The 23,678-nt window shown below is 39.1% G+C and overlaps 1 protein-coding gene across 1 annotated transcript in view; it reads left to right on the forward strand.

The window, feature by feature from the left end:
• Positions 1 to 15,206, forward strand: part of MIPOL1 (mirror-image polydactyly 1) — a 234,362-nt gene extending 219,156 nt beyond the window's left edge. Inside the window, exon 11 of the mRNA XM_042438906.1 lies at positions 12,918 to 15,206. Coding sequence (XP_042294840.1) covers positions 12,918 to 12,984 — 67 coding nt within the window. The 3' untranslated portion in view covers positions 12,985 to 15,206. The remainder of the gene's footprint in view (positions 1 to 12,917) is intronic.
• Positions 15,207 to 23,678: the final 8,472 nt, after the last annotated feature.

The raw sequence follows: 23,678 nt of genomic DNA on the forward strand, positions 1-23,678 counted from the left end.
CTGGAATATACATATTTCAGTAAATAAATGAACTCTAATTTTCACTCCTAAATCTCCTTCTTTATCAGGCAAAAATGGAAGATATGAACTATACCTGATTGGTGCATTTTCATATTTTTTAAAAAATATATATATACAAAACTGAATATTCTAATATTCATATTTATGGTTGTTATAAAACAGGGGAATGGGAATGGAAGTCCCCGGATCCCATTTTTTTGGCTCCAGAAGCCCTCTACTAGTCCTCCAAAGCCCTCCAAACCATCTATTTTTTTTTAAAAAAAATGGCCATCCAGTTGTGCTCACTTCAGCAATAAAACATCAGCTACTGTTAAGGTAATTGCAGCATAAATTGAAAAAAGACCCCTCCCCTCATGACACCACTTTCATCAATTAAAAAAAATGCAAAAGATTGGACCACATTTATCAGAATGTAGATCCCTAAAACCTAAAACAGACCAAAAAGTGTTTTGCAGGCATATCTCAGTCAACAAACTCTCTGTTAAAGAAGCTCCTTTTATAAATTTTTCTTATATCCATCCAGCCATACTTTTCTTCCTTGCCCTCTCTCTAGCTGGAATTTTTGGGGGTTTTTAAAAGGAAAGATCAGCACTCAGTGGATAGTCAAAGAGGACTACAGAAACACAGACTTTGGGTAGCTGCACACAACAGCCAAGGTAAACAGCAGCTGCTCCCAGAATCCATTACTGAATGTGAATGGCAAAACAGAGAGAAAGGGGCAGGTAAGCTCACTTAACCGGCTAACCATAGATGTTAAAAAGCACACATCTGGGTACCAAAATGGAAATCATAAGAGTGGGGGCTGGAAAAAGAAAAAGTTATCCCTGGATGCGTTATGGAAGAAGCTTCCAAATGGTCTCCAGCACGTTCAAAATATTTTCATTTACCTATGTCAGGTTTACATGATCTGGTTTGCTTTACTTTTGGATAAAAAAGTTTGCTAAAACATGTTGAATTGTTCTTCTGTTTCGTGATGTAGAAACCTATCCCTATTCTTTTCCTGTTATTTATGCCTCTGGTACTAGATTTTCTGTTAATGAGATATGCCTGTATTTGTATATCCATTTGTGAAATTAAAGTCAGCTTTGGATAATTTGGTAGAGATTTTACTATGGTCAGAGGAATGTAACAGGCAAGAGTGAAGAGGCATAATAAATCAGAATGAACACAGTTTTGTCAAACAAATGAAGCTAATTTATTAAAATATAAGAGAACAATTTAAAATCCAGAATATACTGAAACACAGAGATTATGGTTCACTTCATGGTTGGTTGGGTGGTCAGTTTATAGAACAGATTCCAATATTTTGAATGTTTGAAGTATTTGTTGACATTTGCAGTACCATTTAAAATGATGCAAATATCTAAAACTCTGTATGCTGAAAATGAAGCTTTTGGCATGTTGGACATTTCTTTCTTAGAAGACTGCAGAAGGCAGGAATTCACAAAGCTGGAATATTTAACTTTGTCTATCACATATCAGCTGTTGTGACTTGATTCACCTTTTCTTTCCATAAAAATGCAGCTACTGCTGTAACATTCTTCAACTCTAAACAATAAACTGCATTCTATGGAAGTTAAATATTTTCTGAGTCAACATAATCACAGCATCCCATTTTTGACCTGAATGTTCATTTATAGTTTACTTATAACAGCTTCAGAAAGATGTTTGTACAATGATTTATCAGCAGCAAAATATACTAAGTAAATTGGAAAGGCTAGCTTAGGGGTTACAGTTGTACAACATAACAGAATAATACAATACAGAATATGTCAAAGAAAACAATACTGTTGGCATGGTAAGCTTAAAGGTATAAACAACCAGCTCAATTGAAACAATGCACAATCAATGGCACAAACAATTTCAATTTCAGAGTTATAACATTTGTCCAAAATGGAAAAGCATATTTGTCTAACATTTTAACATACATGTTAGATTGCAAACTATTAGATGATCTCTTTTTAAAAACTGTTAGCCACTTGAATGGTTGCTTGAGATTCTCATTAAGTAAGGCTCAGTTTTATATTATGAAAGACAGACAAGGGTCATGATCAATTATGGTTTGCTTACATCGTTTCTTTCCAGATAACAATACAGTCACTCCTCCATTTTCACAGAGGATCCATTCTGGACCCCTCCCTATGTGAAAATGGAAACTCACACATATTCAAGACCCATTGGCTTGAATGGCTGCACGCTTTGGCATGCGCACCATTTTAACCAATGGGGCTCACCCCTCCGTGAATAATCAAACAAAACAAAAGCAAACAAGCTTCATTTATATACTGCTTCATACCGCCTAAGCAGTGTCTAAGCGGTTTACAACTGTAAGCTAATCAAGACCAGAGACTTCAAGTCCATGAAAATGGAGAGGCGACTGCAAATCTGTTCTGTGATTATTTTTAATTGCTGTTAGATCTTAGTCATCCTTTGTTCTCTTGACTACAGATCCATTTTGATTAATGACTGAGACAAACTATAGGAAATCTTTATATGAATGTCTTCGTTGCTCACTTTAACGTTATGCAAGTCATCTGTGATCATTATTTTTGTCTTTATAATATTCAGCTGTAATCTAGGTTTTGCACTTTTTCCCTTAATATTTCTCAGTTCCATGTCTGATATTTCTGCAAGTAATATGGTGTCATCCTCATATCTTAAATTGTTGATGTTTCTTCATTTTTAAAATCATCATTTATCTATCTAGTACCATCAAGGTACATAGCACTTTACAAGAAAAGAACAACAAAACTGTTCTCTACCCTCAGGCATACAATCTAATTGAAACATGTCAGAAAAGGGGATACCAATATGGAAGAGGATTAAATCCAGTAGAATACTGATTTCTTTTCCTCCTCCCAGGCCACAGCAGTGGCAGTTGGGATTGGGGGGATGGCCTTTTTCACACCTCCTTCATCTTAATTTAATCCTGTTTATGATATGATAAATTCTGCATATAAATTAAACAGATAGGAGGATAAAATTCAAACTTGTATGGCCAGCATGGCATAGTTGTATTACACTATGACTCTATTGATCAGGGTTCTATTCCCAGCTCGGCCATGAAACCCACTTGGTAATCTTGGGTAAGACACACACTCTCAGCCTCAGATGAAGGCAATAGCAAACCTCTGCTGAACAAATCTTGCAAAGGAAACCCCATGCCTTAGAATCACCATAAGTCAAAAACTTACTGTTTTTGAAGGCAAAAACAATAATAATAATAAATAATAAAATTTTATTTATGTTTCCCCACCTCTCCCAGTTGGATCGAAGCAGGGTTACAGACAATGGCTCCATTACCTGTGAGAAATTGTTCTGTTTCTCCATATTTTGTTCTGACAGTGGTCTCTTGTCCAGGGAATAGGTTGTACATCAGGACAATCAGATGTTATGACATGTCCATTTCTTTTAATTGCCATGGCTGCATCATGTGGAATCCTGAGGTTTGTAGTTCGGCGAGGCACTAGAGCTCTCTGGCTGAGTATTCTAAATATCTCTCCCTAAAGTGCATATCCAGGGATACAAGAGGAAGTCACCATGGTATTTAAAGTGGAATTGTAGTGCTATAACTGTGCTATGAAAAAACCAAATATCAGGGCTTAGCAAGTTTGGCAGTCTAGAGGCCAATTGTTTCTTCCTGGGAAATTTCAGTTCTGGTTTTGTAAAACCTTATTTTTGAGCAAATCAAAGGGTAGATGGGCTACATACCTTGTTCAAAATACTATCATGTTTCCTGAAAGCTTCTGGAAATTCTATTCTTTTATTATTTCCCCCCTTCTCCCCCCACCCAATAAGGCTTCTTGGAGCTGCAAAGGATGCAAAATTGAGCAAGGTGCTGAAATTTGATCCATGCACCTTGTGTTGCCTGCCTCTAAGTTTGAATAATGATGAAGTGGAAAGCAACAGAGCGAGAATTAATGGCTTGTCACTTCCTCAAGATACTCTTCGAGTTTCTACTGTCAGTGATATTGGCAGGACTCGTCAATTGTCCTAAGTAGTAGCTTCTCCAACATTCTGTGAGGATGCTAGGAAAAGCCTAGTCACCAAGTTAAAGTGATTATAAAACAAAAGTAAGATGGAAATAATAAAGGTGTGTTGCAACAGAGCTTGAAAAAAATATTTTGACTTGCTCTCATATGACACTCTAGGCAGCACAGCTGGCTGTGGTATTCTGGGAGCTGTGGTCCAAAAAAGGAACTTTTGGCAGCTGATACTGATGACTCAAAGAATACCTCATCTATTCCTTGCTACAAGCTACAACAATATTACATGATTGGTTCACTCACAAGTATGCCATGCATACCATGGAGACAGGAGCTAAAATGAGAAGTCAAAAAGGCTTTTCATTTTATTTTTTGTACAATAATCTTCTAATAGTTGTGTTTCATCAAATAAATTAATTGTTCCTCTTTTGTAGTGTTTCTAATTGTGTTTCTAGTACTTCACATATGTGCAAAACACTGTGGGTAGTAAAGTAGTACTAAAAATGTGGTTGGGCAAATAGTCCCGACAAAGGTCACCCCACCCATGTCTTCTACTGGTGATACAGTTCCTCTTCATATACAGTATATGCACTCAGATGCACTAGCAAACAAACTGTTCATCCATTCAGCTGAGCTATCTTTACTAGAGTCAACATTTCTGCCAAATATTTATTAGTTTGAAGGGAGGTGAAATGGTTATTTCCTGCAGAATACTAGTATACTGTCTCATACACTCCTGCCTCTGAAGATATGAACTTCAGCAAAAGTCACTTTCTCGTAATACTTTGACATCTTCCTCTAAACAGCAGCTATTTCTGAGAAAAGAAGTATTCAGTATTTCATACACATGTAGCATAGAAGTTAGGGCCAAAGTTAGTTGCAGTTTTGATGTCTAGACAGCATCATATCCTAGATACTCCAATTTACTATATAATAGATCTTCTTGACCATTTTTGGTCCCAGTTTGTTAGAAAACCACATGCAATTCTAAAAGTTTGTTGACAGAAATGTACAGAAATAATTTCATTGTATTTTGTGTTTCACGATAAAGATGAATTCTTAGAGGAACAATATTTTGGGCAGTGTGCTCAGTTTTCCATTTGTAGTACACTGCAGTCCACAAACCAGTTGGCCTATGTTTGTAGAGTTTGTGATTATACTATACTGTACAGACTTTAAATGTAGAGCTGCTATTTTTAAAAATATATTTTGACAGAGATGCATATCACTCTGCCTTTCCCATGTTAAATTGCAACTCTCACGTTCCTAAACATTGTTTATGCTGGCTGAGGCTTCTGAGACTTGCAGTCCAACAACATCTGGAAGGCCATGATTCCCACCCTTGATACATGGCTATCACAGGTGACATTTTTTGATGAGGCTAGGAAGGAATGTTTGGTAAATCATAAGAAATGTTTGTGGTTATTTCAATCATTGACAGCTTTATTCTGTGTATGCTATTCTTGTACAAAAAATTGAGGTTTTGCTAGTTTTAATTAAATGTGCCACAGCTTGAGTCTCCATTATCTAAAATGCTTGGGACCAGAAGTGTTTGGGATTTTGGGGTTTTATTGATTCGTTTGTTTGTTTGTTTTGGATTTTGGAATACCTCATGCGTTTTGGACATGGGTAGGCAACAGTGGCCCTCCAGATGTTTTGGGCTTCCAAGACTGATCAATTGTAGCCAGCACAGCTAATGGTGAGGAATTACAGGAGTCTCAACAGAGCTTTCCAGTGTTTGGAACGCTACTCTTGCTCAACCCTGGTGTGTGCCCTCATGCACTCTAGGAAGAAATAACAGCCTTATGTATGGGGCAGAGGATTCCCTTTCTTCCTGGATGTGCGAGGGCAGCCAGAGTATTCCTGGTTGTACACCTCCACAGCTGGTTAAAAGCCAAGAGACAAAGTTGTAACTGCGAGCCCCTGGCCACTGTTGTGTACCTTGAGTCAGTGACTGTTTCATATGGTTGGGGGGGGGGGGGGGGAAGAATCATGCAGGAGTTATATGAAAAACAAAGAACTTTATTCAAACAAGCTGGCAGACAAACAACTCTTTAACTGTCCCTCCAGATCTGTTTCTCTGCTAGTGTGCTGTGTAAATTCCTGGTAGCTGTTCCTTTAAATTGTGTCTTTCCTCTGTGTTGCTAAGCTTTGCTCCCTACCTGTTGTCTTAATCTTCCTTCTTAGTTCCATGTACATTGATGCAGACACAAGGGAACAGTACACTGGTGAACACTTATGCTTTGTCAGTGTGCTTATGGCATTACGGCTATTATTTCCTTTTGAAAAATGTCTTTAAAAACAAGGAGGTTGGGTGTGTTGCAGACCAGTGTCCATAGTTCACCTAGGCCCCAACACAACTTGACCAGAATCCCCTCAGCTTTGGCAGTCCTGCTGGCTTTTTATTTTTATTATTTTTATTTTTATTATTTAATTTCTCCACCTTCTCTACAGAAGGAATTTGCATCTAACCAGGGATGAACATGCCTTTGCAGGGTTGTGACTTGTCTTCAAAATGTATTTAGAAATCGTCCATCCTTGAAAAAATATGTAGTCTTATTCTAGAGTAAAACAAAAAGCAAAGTGGCCTTGCTTGCATTCCTTCTATGTGGTGTGGTCTCCCTCATTTTGATGCTAGCCGTCATCATGCATTTGAAGAGCAAGAGGCATGATTGTTAAGCCTCATTATTTTCAATGAGGCCTGACAGTTTCAAAGTTAACCAGAAGACAGCAACTTTCATCCAGTGGGTATTTCTTTTCAAGCATGGGCGAGTCTTCATTGACTTGTCAATTGTGTTGTTCCCAGATGTCAGTTGGTCATATCTACCTAGATGTATTTTTTTACCCCAAGCTCTTAAATAAGGTTATTATCCACTGTATTCCTCATACCACCCCTACCTGGGATGCTATTAGATGTGTAGTTTAAATAATGTTTGAATACCATGACAGCTGTTAGAAGGCTGTGTGTGTGTTTGCATGCATGTGTGCATATGTGCATGTTTGTGTGTGAGAAAGAAGAAAAAGAAATGTGATGCAGAAACGCGCTTGAAATGTGGTGCAGAAACAGAGTTCTGCAGATACCATAGACTGCCAAAAAGAGAAATGAATGAAACCTAGAACAAATCTAACCAGAGCTCTCTAGAAGCCAAAATGACTAAATTAAGACTGTCATACTTTAGGTGTACCATGAAGCAACATGACTCATTGGAAGAACCAATGCTTGGTAAACGGAAGGCAGTAGGAAAGGAGGAAGACTGCACTACAGGTGGATTGATTCGATTGAAGAAACTGTGGCTCTAAGTTTGCAAGACCTGAGCAGTTATTGACAACTAGGACCCATGGAGCTTTGTCATTCATAGGACTGTCATAACTCGAAGCCAATGTGATGGCAGATAAAAGCATACGTGCGCACGTGTGTGTGTAATCATTGACTAATGATTTTCTTACATGGAATGGATTGCTTTAAATGGACATCATGAGAGATTTACCTGAATAATGTAAATAACTAGGACCATCATCTGTGAAATAAAATCAAAGGAGTCCAGGCAATGATATTGGGGGTTGTACGCCAGCAGTACTGTGGCCTTCTGTTGCTGGCATCTGACTCATAATACAGTTATCCAGGCCCAACATAGGCTGGAAAAGGTTCCTCACTCCCATTGCATTGGATTGGATTGTAAAGGTAAAAGAATGGAGCAAGCTCTACTGTGACAGGCTGCCCCACTGGTTTAAGAAAGTTTCAACACAGACATAGGACTTTATCACACAAGGCTATAAAAGTGGGATTTTAATAGGATAAAAGCATCTTTCTCTGGTACTTATCACACTGTCATGTTTTTCCAGTGTTGCCTTGGCATTCCATTTGTTACTATAGTGTACCTTTTTATTGATGGGCAAAACCCAACAATAGGCTCTCAGTCTTGCTGCTGTTCCATTACTGTCTTTGTGGAGTAGGTCCCTGAAATTCTGCTTCTCAGGTATTCACATGGTGTGAGTGGATATAATTCTGCTCCTCTCCACCACTCTTTCTTGCAGTGATCATGGCCACCAACACAAGCGGAAGTGGGGAAAGTGGCGTCTGCCCCCCCTCCTCCAAGTAGGCTGGCGTGATAAAGTCTGTACATAGGAGTGGGGGCTAGTTTTCTTTGTGACAGCTGAAGTCTTAGAGCTACCAGTTAGCTGTTGCTCCTAAGCAGTGAGCAGAGCGGAGCAAAGGCAGTTGTACACTCATTTTTCACAAAATCATTCTTAGTATTATAAAATACATGAATGCATTAATGAAATGGACTTGCAAAGGAACAACATGGAATTGTGTAGGAACAAGGAGAAGATGTAGGAGAAGATAATTGCTCATTGTGCTGCTGCAGCACAGAGAAAAGGTTGCGTCTGAGGAAGTGGATGGAAATTTATTCCATAATCAGTATACAGTATTAGTCTTTAAAGTGTGTTAACTGTCCTGTTCGTAATACTTTTCTAGTAGACGCAGTGAACTAACATAGAGGCCTGTATCCTCTTTTTGTCTCAATCCTACTCTGTTCTTTCCTATGATTCTTGGTGTTTGAAGGGTTTGGAGTGTGGGGAATAGTGACTTCCTAATCAAGTTTCAGGGATGAGGTTTTCTCAATACTGCAATAAAAATCTCAGTTGGAGGGCAGCTAGAGTCTTGTGGAAGATGGAAAAGTTCCAGGGCCTATTGTGTATCTTTTTTGTTATCTGATGTTTCAGCTTATATCACTTAAATCAAAAGCAGTTATCTTCAGAGATTTTGTAGAGCTCTCTACTGCAAAGTTTGCTTTCATACAGTGGGAAGGGGAATTCATTTTGGACTTTAAATTCTTCAGTTTGCACATTTGATAGAACATGATTTCTTTTGTCTGTTAGATAAATGTTTCTAAGTTTGGCTGACATCCTGGATACTTGCCATTATAAATCTCCTTTTTCTTATAATTGCAGAGCTCAGAATTTTCTATGGACCTCACACAATGGCCAAAATTACCTCTGGGCTCACTTTTTAACTGTTGCAGCCTCCACTCTGTGGCCGTTTAGTGGCTATTAAATAGCGGGTGAAAGGCAAGATGCATCATTGTTGTTGTTATTAACTGCTCTTGAGTTGTTCTTGACTCATTGTGACCCTGTGGATGAGACATCTTTAAGATTCCTTGACCTCCACTGTTCTGCTTAGTTCCTATAAATTCATATCCAATACCTCTTTAACTGAGTCCATCCATCAAGCATGCACCCTCCCTCTCTTTCTGCTTCCCTCCAACCTTTCCGAGCATTAATGCTTTTTCCAGTGAGTCATGCCTTCTCATAATTTGACCAAAGTATGACAGCTTCACTTTGAGGGCTATTCAGACTACATTTTGAAATGAATTGTAACCCAAATTAAATGTCGGAAGTTCCCATTGGCACTGGTTTAAACACATCAGAATTAGGGTCTTTCAGACTCAATCCAGGGCAAATCCTCCCTGGAGCAGTTTTTCCGAAAGTGGATTATTTCCTTCGTCTTTTAGGAAAACCCGTTTCTTCCCTGCTGCCGGGAAATGTGAACTTGGCCCCAGTCATGATCGGGTCAAGTTCAGGGGAGGGATTTAGGCCAGAGGGAGGGCAGAGGGCGGAACATGCCTCCCCTCTCGCAGGCAGCTTTTTCTCTCTCTTTTGTAATTTTATTTTTGACAGATTATGCGAATGCTTGTTCTACAGGTTGATACATATTGATAGAATGTGTCTGCTTGTGCTACATTTCCCTTTCGTTTGCTTGCTGCCGGCACGGCACGACACTTTGCAAGGGACATTTTAAAAAATTATTTTGTGTGTGTGTGTGACAGAATATGTGACTGCTTCTGTTTCCTTTTAAATTTGGCAAATTGATACAATGTGTGAATGCTTTTGCTACATATGTCTATGTACATGTATACGTATGGCACTGTAACAGGGAAAACAGTGGTTTGTATGATTCGAACGTTTGTGCTTAGTTGTATATCTTTGCTTTTTAGCATCTTTTCTAGTTTTTTCCTAGCTGCCCTCTCCATTTTTGGTCTTCTTCTAATTCTTGACTGCAGCCCCATTCTGATCAATGTCTTATACTTCTGCCTATAAGGAATTTTAGACTTTGATTCCCAATGCTGGACAGTGACCTCTATAAAGGCAGTTCATTGACTATCTAGTGGCAAAAAGGAAGGGTGTGTTGAATATCCTGTGCCAAAGGTGTTGGGCTGAAGATCCCAGCATCCTTCCCCTTTGACTTTATTCAAGCTAATAGGACACATCTGGAGGACCGTTCCCTGTTCTTTGTATTGTGATTGTTTGAACTACTCCAGTGGGTGGGAACCTCCCATGAAAATCTTGTATCAATGAAACACCTCCTATTAGTAGAATGGGAAGGGATGATTTTACGTACTACCTTCTGGTTTTGCGAATTCCCTAAAGCAAGATTCAGGGGTACTATAGGATGAAAGAGAAAGGATGAAAAAAAGTTACTCATGCAGGAGTCTGCTATTGCCACATTGAACTTTATCCAGTGTATACCTCTATGCCATGTGATTGTGTGTTCTTAGAAGACTGAACAAAATATAGATAAACTAAGAGACTGGCTGCTAGATGAAATGGTTGTTAAAATGTGAGCTAAAAAACAAATAGAATGCTGGCTTTTTAAGAATGACATTTTTAAATCTGGCTTTTTCATTGTTCAGTGTTAAATACCATCTCACTGAAGCAGGAATCTTATGAGGGATTCCCTGCTGCTGTAGCCATTTGAGCATTTGATTATGACTCTGGAAACCAGGGTTTGATTCCCCACTTGGCCGTGGAAACCCACTGGTGACCTTGAGCAAGTCACACACTCTCAGTCCCAGAAAACTCTGTGATAGGGTCTTCATAAGTTGGAATGTATTATTGGTTTCATTTTTGTTAACCATGTTAGTCAGCCAAGGAAGATTTGAAAGTAGGATTTTTCTTTTCTTTTAATTTATAATCTTAATCTTTTCTTTCCACCAAAATAAATAAGCAAGCAAGCAAGCTGGGGAAATTACTTTTGTGGGGCTGGAACACTCAGAATCACATGTGCAGCTTGGCCAGTGCTGACTGGAGGGCCCTGGAACTTCTGCTCCAAAAATGTAACTTTTCCAATCTGGCTGGATCCAGTAAAAGCCCTCACCTGCACATACTTTTTTGTATGGGGTGAGAAGAAATCTTTGCTGATTTGTCCCAGGAGTTCTTTATGTCGCTTGAAAAATTGCTCTGGAAGAAAGAAGTTGGCAGCATGAGCTTTCTTAAATTTAAGTCTACTTCCTCAGATGCATTAGGAAACAGTAGATTTAAGTCAACAAAATCTCATGCTTCCAACTTCTTTCTTTCAGGTAGTCTCAAAGGTGCTACAAGATTTCCCTACACACTGGTTCTACAAACTAATATGGCTTTATCTTTGAATTCTGGAGGATTTGGGGATGGTGGAGAGACAGAAAACGAGAGGAGAACTGACTAATGTTGCTTCCACCAAGCCTCCCTTCTTCCTCTTTTCAACCAGTGGAAAGGTTCCACTTGATCAAAGTCTCCCAGTGGTGTAAGGAGCCCTTGGAGCTCTGAGAGGCTTTTGTTGGGTCCACCCAAAATGTAGCTGCTTCTGATCAATGGGGATGGTAGTGGTAGGTACTTCCAAAGGAGGTCAGTAAAATATTTTACAAGACCACAGCATTCCTTGACATGATGTCCTCCACATATGTTGCACTCAGTGGTGTCACTAGGGTTGGCATCATGCAGTGTGGTAACTTATGGTGTTACTCCCCCCCCCTCACTGACCTCCTCCCATACTACACCTTACAGAATCTTTAGTAAAGGTTTTTGTACGAATGTTACTCATAAATCCTAATTCCTGTGTATCACTGAATGTAATGATAATAGTTGTGACGTAATGAATTAGCAAAATTAAAATTATATACACAGTGTAAATATATTTACATGCACATAATTTCATGTGGTTAAGGTGAAAATTTGGTAAGATGTGATGTTTCTAAAGAAAATTGGAAAATAATATATTTATTTAAAAAATGAACAATGAAAAAATATTTAAAAATATTAAAAGTTTAATTTAATTTAAAAAAACTGGGGCCTCTCTTTTCTCCTCCCATGGAGCCTTGCCTCAATCTCTTCAACATTTTAAGGGGACACAGGTAAATGTCACAGCATGTTTCTGCTGAAAGGCAGCTGTTTGGGGAGTAGTGGTGTCACCCCCCCTTTAAGGTGTCACCTGGTGTGGTCTGCACCCCCCACATTCTCTTAGTGATGCCCCTGCCACACTCAGTGCAATGCCCTCTGGGTGCTACACCCCTGTCTGATGTGTTAGATTCATTGTGGTGGCTGAGAGTGATGGGAGTTGTAGTCCAATACATGCAGGACATCAGGTTGTAAAAGATTGGATTGACAACATCCGCTGGTATTAATGTCCGTGTACAAAATGTGCACAACTAAAGCTCAAACAAGTGTTGAGATCTTTTAGATGACAAAAGAGAATTGGATGTTCTGCATATTGAAATCAACAGTCACCGCAGCAGGGTTTTATACACACACATACACACATCCCAGTTGTGTGATGGCATCTTCGTAAGAAGCTTCACACACAAACCGTCAGACTCCTGATTAAACACAGGAGGCATGAGGTCCTTAGATATTGTATTTACTACAAAGTGGGAGATGAGTTAACACGTTCTTCTGACTGTGAGAGGGCCAGCTTGTAGGTTAAAAGTTCCTCTGAAATTGTCTGCCTTAGGAATCTGTCTATGTTACAGTATTGCTTTGTTTCCTAGCATGACCACCCCAGGACATATTGGTCCAAGGCAAACACTGTCTCTTTTCAGTCAGGACATTCCTAATATTAGTTTCCTTTTCTTTCTTTCCCCTCCCTCCCTTTTCTAGGTTGCAAAGGCTGGTTGACGTTCTGAGGAAGAAGATTGGAGCGGGGACCATTAGGACGGTGATCTGATAGAAAACTCCAGTCTAGAGAAAGCATTCACATCTGGTGACCAGGCTGCTTCATTCAGCACTGTGTAAACATGAAAGCCTTAACTTAGCAAACAGTTGTTAGAAGTGGGACACTCCAACGACATTCCAAGCCAAGATAAAATCAAATCATAAATGTTTAACCACTTGGCTGCCGAGTTCTGTGATTTGTGCAGAAGTATCCTGATGAACATTTATTTACCTTTGTAGCAGATCTATTTTGGTATAGTTAGTCAGCCTTTGGAAGGGAGTGTGTGTATATGTGTACATGTGCATGTGTTTACATGCAGTTATACACAAAGATGTGTAGATAATTCTATGGACAATTGTTTCTTTACAGAGTGCAGTCTTACTAAGCAAAATGTTGTTTAGTCTTGCTCTTTCTGCCTAACTGAAGGTGCAAAATTTTTAGAGCATTTTTGAACTGTAAATATACTGGGTTGAATAGAAGTAATTAAATTAGCTAATGATCCTGAATGTCATCCCACCAAAATGATAGGCACAGGTAAGAGGCATCCAGAATCAAGAATTATCTGTAGATAGTATTTTGTTAATTGCTATGTTTTATATTTAGGTACACTTATATAGTTATCCTTCTGTATCCCTGTTCACAGATTCAATGGCTTGAAAATATTATATATATATAAATTCCAAAAAACAAACCTTGATTTTGCCATTTTTATAAAAGGGACAGTCTTCAGCATCCACAGATTTTGTTATCCATGGGGGGGGGGGGGCTTGGAGCCAAATCTCAGCAGATACCAAGGGCCCACTATATTCCCTCAATGCTATAATGATTAATGAGAACTCTCTATGTGCACATATGCATATATATCTGAAGGAGAGATATATGTGGTTAATGGTTTATTGAATTACGTAGATGCCTTTCTCTAGGAAAAACTGATGTCATCATAGCACAATTAAAATACACAAGAGTTAGAAACAGTACAAACTATTAAAACTACATATTGCTCAGGAATAACAAATTATTAGAAGTATTCAACTGGCATGATGCTCATATTTAAAACCTGGCTGGTCACATCCCATGAAATGCCTTGGAATTGAGAAACATCTTAATCTGGTGCTGGAAAGATGGTAATGTAGGGGCCAAGTCGCCCTCACTGAGTAGCATATTCTACTGATAGGTCCGACAACCAAAAAGAAAAAAACCCTCTTCCTTGTTGGCGCCATCTAATCTTATCTTGGAGGAAGTACTCAAGGGCTTCAGACATTGACCTTAGGATATTGACAGGCTCATGGCAGGAGAGATGTTCCACCATGTACTTTAATCCTAAACCATATAGGATTCTGTGGATCAAAATCAGAACTTTGATTCAGAAATACATTGCCTCACAGTGCAACTGTGTTCCGATGTATGTTCAGGCCTTCTGAGCCATGCGGTCAATCTGACTGTTCTTTCAATTTCCCAAGCCATCTTCAAAAGGCAGCTGGACATATAGGGCACTGAAAGGTATTAACCTGGAGTTACCCAAGTAGAGATCACTAAGATAGCTAGGCTATCTCTATCCAAATGGAGATGTGCCACTATGGCCATCTCAGTTTTAGACATACAAATTGTGTGGTTGCGTAGATAGAGAGAGAGAAAGAAGAAGGGGAAATTCGAGTTTTCAAAAATATATCATTAAATATAATTTTATATATCAGCATAGGAGAAGGCATTTCCCATTACAGTAAAACACACACACACACACACATTTATCAGAATGTGGGTAGTTTGTTGATACTGTCTCAAGGTGTACAAAAGCATGTGTTCATGTATCTAATGAATTCCATGTAAAACAGTCCTTGTTTTGAATCTTCTTGGTAAATGAACAGCCATTTGATTAACCTCTGATAAGAAATGATTGTCAGTGTTAGTTTCTTGTCATTCAGAATTGCCCAGCCAATCTATTTCATTAGCTCCTTTTGATTATGTTACTGATTTTTTATGGTGTTTCTGAATTTCAAAATACTGAAATGAAAAATGAAGAGTAGGATGAGGAGGAAATAAATCCCATGTTATACCTATTTTCTGTGCATCATTTATTCATGTTACCTTTTATTTCTGTCTTGCTAAGTTGAGTTATCTAGCATTTACCTTTGTGTGTGTTTGTGTGTGTGTGCTCACAACCTCCTCAGTTTGTTTTATGCATCCAAAGAAGTAGGTTAAAGAAGCAGGTGCTCTTGAAACTACAATAAAACATCTACTCCCTAAAAGAACTCAGAACGTTTGATCTTTTAATTCTACAGACTTTCATGGCTATTCTTGGCATGGTACAGACTAACATGGCTTCTCCTGAAGGAAAAATAGGCGGAATAAATCTGTTGAAAATTCCAATAGTTTTAACCTTTTATCCTCACTCCTGCTGAAAAATTCATCCTCTGGAATCCTTCATGCATTATACTAAAGCACATTGATTTTTTAAATTATCTACAAACTATTCAGTAAAGATGTCAAAAGTCACCAGAGGTTGGTAGGAGAGCCAGTGTGGTCCAATGGTTAGAGTATTGGACTGGAACTTAAGAGATCCAAGTTTGAGTCCCAAAATTTATTAGATTTTGATCCTGGGCTAGTCATTGTCTCTCATCCTAAACTACTTCACACAGGAGTTTATCAAATGGGAGGAATTTTTCTTAAATTCGAATGAAAAGAAAGTGGGGCCAGAACGCATTCACTTAAAGTTGCTAGTTTCGCTCAATTACGTGAATACGCATTGCATTCGAACTGGCTTCCCATTGCCCGAAAATAGCATGTCATTGCCCGAATTTGCGTGTGGCAGTCTGTCACGCAATAACGTGAAACCACATGATTGCGTTCGGACTGACTTCCCATTGCTCGAATTTGTGTGTTGTGGGTTATCACGCAATAATATGAAACCCCATGATTGCATTCAGATTGCCATTGGATTATACTTTCAATTCCCCTTGTCTGATAAACTCCAGTGTTGTTGTGAGGAGAAGATTAAGAGAAAGAGAGCTATGTATGCTGCCTTGAACCCACTGGGGGAAACACAGGATATAAATGCAAGAAATTAATTAAGCAGTTGTACAATTGGACCTTGGTATTTGTGAGGGTTCCACATCCTGAAGATTCCAAAAAATGCAGGACCTCAAGTTCTGTTGTCCCTAATGGCAGTTAGACATGCACACACCACCACTACAGACAACAGGGCTTGCCATCTGGAGATGCTTAAATCCACAGCTGGCAAGCCTGCACCAACGTAGAACCAAGAATCACTGGCTCAATCTCTTTCTGCTCAGTGTGATTTGTTGTTATTATTATCAAATCAACTCTGACCTATCCTATCCTGGGGTTTGCCTGGCAAGATTTATTCAGATGTTTGCCATTGCCTTCCTCTTAGGTTGAATTAAAAAGATTGTATGTACAGTGCTATGTAAATTTACAGCGCTTTATAAATAAAGCTTAATAATAATAATAATAATAATAATAATAATAATAATAATAAAGTATGACTTGCTCAAGGCTACCCAGTGGATTTCCACAGCTAAGTGGGAACTCTAGTTTGAAACCGCTACAAACACTGGCTAAAGTAAGCATAATTGCAGGTAACAGCATCTAGTAAAGCTCTTGATTGACCCCATACAGTTACATAATTTTTTTAAAAATGCTATAAGTTGAGTTGGTTCCAATTTGGGAGAAAGGCAGCATATAAATAAAACTGAATACAAACAAACATGCATACAGATAGGCTGCCCATTGGGGCCACCCGGAGAGAAAGGCTAATCAAGGCTTTCTATGTCAGTTGGGGTCTCCTGGCTGCGGTATGCATCCTTCAGCTCTGACTCCTAGCTTGGTTTCTCAAAATTTAACTGGATTGGCTTTGTTAAGTATATTTGTATTACCAATAATAATGCTTGATTTATGATTGGAACATTTTTTTTTTAAATCTGATTTTTATGTCTTGTCTCGTCCTGGTTCTTGGGTTGCTGCCCCTGTCTATGGATCAGACATCACAGTAGATAGTCTGGAGCAGTTACTTTTTGGATTATCACTCCTAAAATTCCCCAACCAGCATAGCCACTGGTCATGTTCACTTAGAATTCTGGGAGCTGTAGTTGCAAAAAGGAACTTTTCCAACCAGTGGCCTGGAATTAAGTTTATGCCACTTGATAGAGATAGGAAATGTGAGATGATTTCTAATTGTACACTGATAATGTTAATACTTCCCCTCTTCTCAGGGTTCAAAGAAAGAGCCTTTCTTCCCCCCGACTGGCAAAGATAACAAATTTAATTACCACCGTGAGTGGTGTTGCTCTTTCTTCGATGCTACATGGCGATACTGTGTATTTTTCAGCGGGATTGCACCGTGAGCCCTGAGCCATCCATGGTCCATGTCATGGTAAAATATGTAAATAGCATCACGTTATCTCAGAATAAGAACATTATTAAAGCTTTTCAGCACTGTAATTAGATTCATGGTAAGCCTTCCCTAAGCCCTCACTAATTAACTATATTGCAACAAGTCAACTTGAACAGAAAAGAATTGGGGACCTTTAGCCACTCAGCAACGTTTCCCATTCAGCCTCACATCGTAACCTGACCATGGCATTTTGTACAGTGCAATCCCTGTCCCTCAACCTCTGGCATCCTCTTACACCAGCACCCTTCCAAGAAGGGCAGTGGGTAGGTCAAGATGACACCCAGACTGGATTACTCAACCTAAATTTAGGTAGCCTTAGACAGAGTAAGCCAATGTGATGTAATGATTAGTATGTCGGACTGGAAAATGAGTAAGATCCAGGTTCAAGTCCCCAGTGAGCCATGAAAGTCAGGAAATGAGCTTGGGCCAATCATTTTCTTTCAACATAACCTAACACACAGGATTACTATGAAGATTAAAGGGCCATATATGCACCTTGGGCTCATTGGCAAATAAGCAGAGTAAAAAAATTAATTAATAAATACACATTAACTCCTTCTATGAAACTGGTATATTGGGGCAATGACAACGCACGGCACCGTTGACAACATCATAGAGTCATGGCATTGGAAGAGGCCTCAAGGGGCATTCAGTCCAACTCCCTGCCATGCAGAAATACATAAAGCATTCTTGGCAGATGAGCACTGTGGATTCTACTGAATCACAAAATGGTTCTTTCGGTCAAAATACGAGTACTGTCTTCCTTCTCCCTCAATTGTGCCCCTGTAATAGACAATCATGACTGAAATCTTCTCAATGTTTGTACTGCTGGCACCTCTTGCACCAGGAGCTCCATATGCTGGAGCTGGACAACATACATGCTGAGACTTCATACTAGTGACTTTATTACTGTGACCTAGTAATAACCATGTTTCCAAACAGGAGGGTGCTTCAGCCACCAGCCGCAAGGAGATGCCATCATTTTCCTGGACTTCTGGACTACCCAGCAGGATACCTTTCTTGTTCTGTTTCTGGCTACTGAAGCACATCCAGCAAGGCCCTGGCTGCCTGTAACCCATGGTTATTACCTCGCACCTTTCACATTGGTGGAGGAGGTGCCTTGACACTAGGAGAGCTCTGATGAAGGCTCAAGAGGTCAGCATGGATGGCAGATTTAAATTCCAAAATCCAAGCTGATCATTTTTATTTATTTTTTATTATTTTTAATTGATTTTATTCAGTGTAAAAAATACAAAATTACAATACATCTGAAAAGAAAAAAGTAAAAAAGAAGAAAGGAGAAGAAGAAAAAGAGAGACATAACATTGAACGAGACATAACATTGAATTACATACAATCCACATGCAATTTACAAGGACATATGACAAATTAAAATTGACTTCCTGAAACCTATTACAAACTTCCTTCAGTTGATACATCTTTCCTTAATTATCTAATCCCAAATAGCAATTTATATAATCTTAACGTTACCTACTTACAATATAATATCAAAAAAAGAAAATTGAAGCCAAGTGGCATTTCTAAGAGATCCATTATAGAAAGTCAATGATAATAATGTTGAGCATGTAAGAGAAACATTACAAATAAGACATCTTATTTGGGAAAAGACAATGAGAAAAAATATTGGAAAATTATGCTGTACCTTATAACAGCTGCTAGAATACTACTAGCAAAAAACTGGAAGAGTAAGATAATGCCAGACATAGAGGAATGGTTACAAAAAGTTCTGGATTTAAAGAATATGGATATATTGACATTAATATTAAAAAATAAGAATGAAGAGGTGGAGAACTGGAAGATTATAGATGACTTCTTGAAAAAATATTGGCATATAAACGACTAGGCAATAATATGACGATAACATTACAGGAGTGGGGGGAAAATACTTGAAGAGTGATAACGTAAATAAATAAGAATAAAGAGTTTTAGTGGATTAAGTAAATATTGAACAGGCATGCAAGGGTGAGTTGCTTATTTTGAATTTTGTAAGATTGTAATTGTTTGGAACACAGATAATAAGATGTAATAGATATGCAACAGAGTTGTTGGAATTACAATGTATGTTGTTCTTTTAATCAATAAATTTTTAAAAAAAAAAAGGGGGGGGAAAGAGAAACATTACATCGTATTATTTTTCCTGGTCATTTTCTGATTGTCCTTTTTTCATCCTTTAAGATGAAACAAAGGGGAAAATATTAAGCCAAATGGTATATGTTACAAATAAAAAAAAAAATTTAAAAATGGTGTTTGCTTTTACCTGAACAATTTTTATTTATAATAGTTTATTAATCAATCATACATTAAAATGCATGTTTTTAATCCCAAAAGGTAACTAATGGTTTCCAAATTTTTTTACAGGCCTCCCAGGAGTTTCCTCTATTAACAGGTAAGTTTGTCCATCTCTACCAACTCAGCACTTTTATTATCCATATATTATAATCAATGGAGTCTTTCTTTTTCCAATTAAAGCAATATTAGTCGCGCCGCTGAGTTTAAATAAAATATAAGTTTGCCAGGCTCTTTTTCTAAATCCTCTATTGGGTTCATTCCATATAAATAATATTCCGGTGTCATGGGAAATTATAGTTCAATATCTGTTGTGTCCATTCATGAATCTGCTTCCAGAATCTGGATGCATAAGGGCAGTTCCACCAAACGTGTAAAAAGGAACCTCGGGTTTTATTGCACTCCAACAGTTTTGAGTTTGGTAGCATAAATTTGCAAGCTTTGATGGCGTTAAGTACCAACGAAATTGCATTTTATAATAATTTTCTTTGAGGGCATAACATGTGTATACTTTAACCTTGTTTTCCAATTTTTTCCCCACTGGTTTAGAGGGATATTAGATGCAAATCTTGGAGCCCATTTAATCATGCTCTTTTAATAGTGTCTCCTCCAGCTCAAATATAAAAATGCTATATATCTAGCTATTTTTCGAGGTTTTTTGGAAAGCAAAATTTCATCTATTTTGAGCTCTCTAAACTGAAGCCTTAAATTTTTTATCTTTAATGAATCTTTCTTTCAGCTGATCATTTTTAAAGAATGCAAGTGTACATTGATGCTTGAGAGCCATTAACAAGATGCGAGTTTGGTGGATAGGCCTGAATCCAACCTTCTGAAGGATGAAGAAAGAGAGAACTATAATCTGGATTTATGATGCACATTACAAAACAGGTCATATGTGCAATTTATTCAGTTCATTGCATACATTTCCCAATATAGTGCAAGATACATATGTAAGCCCATGTGCTACATACAGAGGTCTAAAGCCCATCATACATTTCTGTAGTGTTTTTGTGCATACTGTGCCAAACATTATGGTATGCAGTTGGAGGCCCGCTTTAATAATATCACCTTTGTGGTATTACAGCATATATGCTTTTGTTTTTTGTTTGTTTGAAGGATGAGAGGAAAAGTAACCAAGTCATTTAGAATCTTAGCATTATCTTAGGCCTTATCAGATGAGTGTGGAACTGGGGGTCTTCTGCACTGGGCGGTTCGAATTCACTTATTTCGCACAATACCATCATACCTGGGAGTCCCTCCGCATTGGCAGGATTCAAATTGGCCAGTCCGCATGTCGCGAAGTGCATCAGTGCAGAATGTTTTGTCACACCGGGGCTCAACATGAGGATTGGCCGATTCGTATCGGCCCCCTCGCACATGCTCAGTGGTGCCCTGCATGGGTTGCGACCTTAAACGCTTCCGGGGTGAAAGGGGAGGTCCCGTCATGACAGCCCGGTAAACAGCTGGAGAGCCACCATGCACATTACAATCGCGTATACAACGTGCCCATTACTGTTTCCTCTCTACATTCCTGCTTGGTTTTAATGTTACCATGACCTTCCCTTGCAAAAATAGCAATGCCAGGTTCTACGTGTGTGTGTGGTGAAATGGGAAGAATGTACATGATTGTTGCAACATTTGTAGCTTCTCCCTCTGCAGAAAGCAAGTGCAAGCCTGGCTCCATCTTCCTGGAATATAAACCATGCGCATGTGCGCTAAAAAAAATTGTTTGAATTTGAAAAGGGGGGGGGTTGCCTGACATGAGCTCCGTTCATGACCGTGATTTTTTCTCCTGCAAGGGAAGGAAGCCCAGCGACAGAGGGCTTTGGGCAGGGGATGCAGGGAAAGAGGCTCCAAAGAAGCCTTCCCTTGCCCCTTCTCCAGGGCTCTTTCCTCCTCCCCCTCCCCCGATGAGGGGAGGAAATGCTTGCCCTTCCAGCAGGGAAGAGGCGTGGGGGGCAACGGGAATCGCGGTTCCAGCAGCCTCCTCCTCCCGGCTTGGAGCCAGCCTGGGCTGCTCCAAGCCGGGAGAGGAGGAGGAGGCTGCTGGAACGCGATTCCAGCGGCCCCCGCGCCTCTTCCCTGCCTGGGATGCAGCCAGGGCTCCCAAGCCGGGAGGAGGAGGAGGCTGCTGGAACCGCGATTCCAGCGGCCCCCGCCCTCTTCCCTGCCGGGATGCAGAGCCTAGGCTGGCTCCCAGCCGGGGGAGGAGGAGGAGGCTGCTGGAACGCTGACCCACCGGAAGTAAACATTGGAATCTGGGTCTTGCATGGAATTCAGGACTGTAGTCACACACCAGCCCATTCGCACTGAGATCGAACAGAGCCCCAATCCAGGTATCGCCAATCCCCTTATCAGCGCACTGGCCAACACGCTCCAAAAGAGGAGCCAGTACCCATTCAGTTCGGCAGCTCGCGCATTCACGTGAGTGTGGATTGGGCCATTCGAATGATGGTATGATGGTATTGTGCGAAATAACGTGAATTCGAACCACCCTGTGCGGAAGACCCCCAGTTCCACACTCATCTGATAAGGGCCTTAGAAAGATTAAAATGTTATATTTGTTTCCTATTTAACACAATGCATGCATTTAAAAAAAATCTTGTTACTTTTATATTGTGTTTAGTAAGTACAACTGAAACTCTCAAAAAGTTTCTTAGTTGTTTTACTTTGACTGGAAGTCAGCTTGTAGTCTTGAGAAGTCTAGACTTCAATTCAGTTTTGTTGGAGCTGCACGTGTTCCATGAGGCTTTTAAACAAATAGTTGGAATGGTTGAATGATTTACATTGCCAGTGCCTAGCTAAATATGTAGTCTTTAGAAAAGATGTGGTTTATTTTGGCAAGGTTTAAAAAACTCAAATATTTTAAACATTTGTTAAGTTCAAGCCTGCACATTTGAACTAGGGGTATACGTTCCAAAATTGGATCTCAGGTTACCTGTCTCTTACCCTTTTGTAGATTGTAATCCTTTTATTAAAATAGTCTTTGAAAAGCTTGCTTTAAAAACAGTTCAACGTGAAGGATTGTCGCTGCATGAAGAGAGTCAGCATTAACTGTAAAAATCAGAAATGGGGGATTTTCAAACTTTATTTTAATAATCAGATTTGTTCTCTTTGCAAAAGAAAAGGAAAATAAAAGATAAGAATTGCAAAACAGAAGGCTGCTGTGCAGCCAGTGTACCTTTTTGTACATTGTCCCAAGCATTAGTTTGGCCACTAATGCATCATCCCGAAGAGAGATCCTGATTCGCAAAGGTTTGCATATGTTAATTTTTATGAATAGGTATAATTTAGAAGTTATAGTAGTGACAATACCTGAAATATAATACACAGGCAAGAAAGTTGGGGTTTTTTTTAAGTTCAGTTATTGTTAACTGCCTGTCGAGTGGACTTTCACTTATGGCAACCCTATGAATGAAAGACCTCCAGGTCACCCTATCAGCAACAGTTCTGCTCAGGTCTTGCAGACTCAGGAGTGTGGATTTCCTGATTGAGTCAATCCACCTGTAATGTGGTCTTTATAGTTTCCTACTGCTTTCTGCCCTACCAAGCATTATTCTTACCAAGCATTTTCTAGTATGGCATGCCTTTTCGTGACATGGCCAAAGTATGACAGCTTGAGTTAAGTCATCCTGGTTTCTAGAATTAAGTTTAGGCTTGATTTGTCCTAGAACCCATTTATTTGTCTTTTTAACAGACTGCCATATCCGTAGAACTCTTCTCCAGCACCAAATTTCAAATGAGTTGATTTTCTTCCTATCAGCTTTCTTTACTATCCAGCATTCACAACCTTACATAGAAATTGGAAATACGGTATTTTTATATGTCAGGCTCTTGTCTAGTTCCTTCATTAAGTCAATCAATTTATTTTAAAAGTAAAAATTTCCAAATGAATCAATAATCTAGTTAATTTTAACCTATTAGCTCCTATTTCTGGCAATGTATCTCATCATATTCGAGAAAATTGAGCAGGTGCCCTATGTGTCTT

Source organism: Sceloporus undulatus, chromosome 1 (assembly GCF_019175285.1).
Source record: "Sceloporus undulatus isolate JIND9_A2432 ecotype Alabama chromosome 1, SceUnd_v1.1, whole genome shotgun sequence".
Lineage (NCBI taxonomy): Eukaryota > Metazoa > Chordata > Lepidosauria > Squamata > Phrynosomatidae > Sceloporus > Sceloporus undulatus.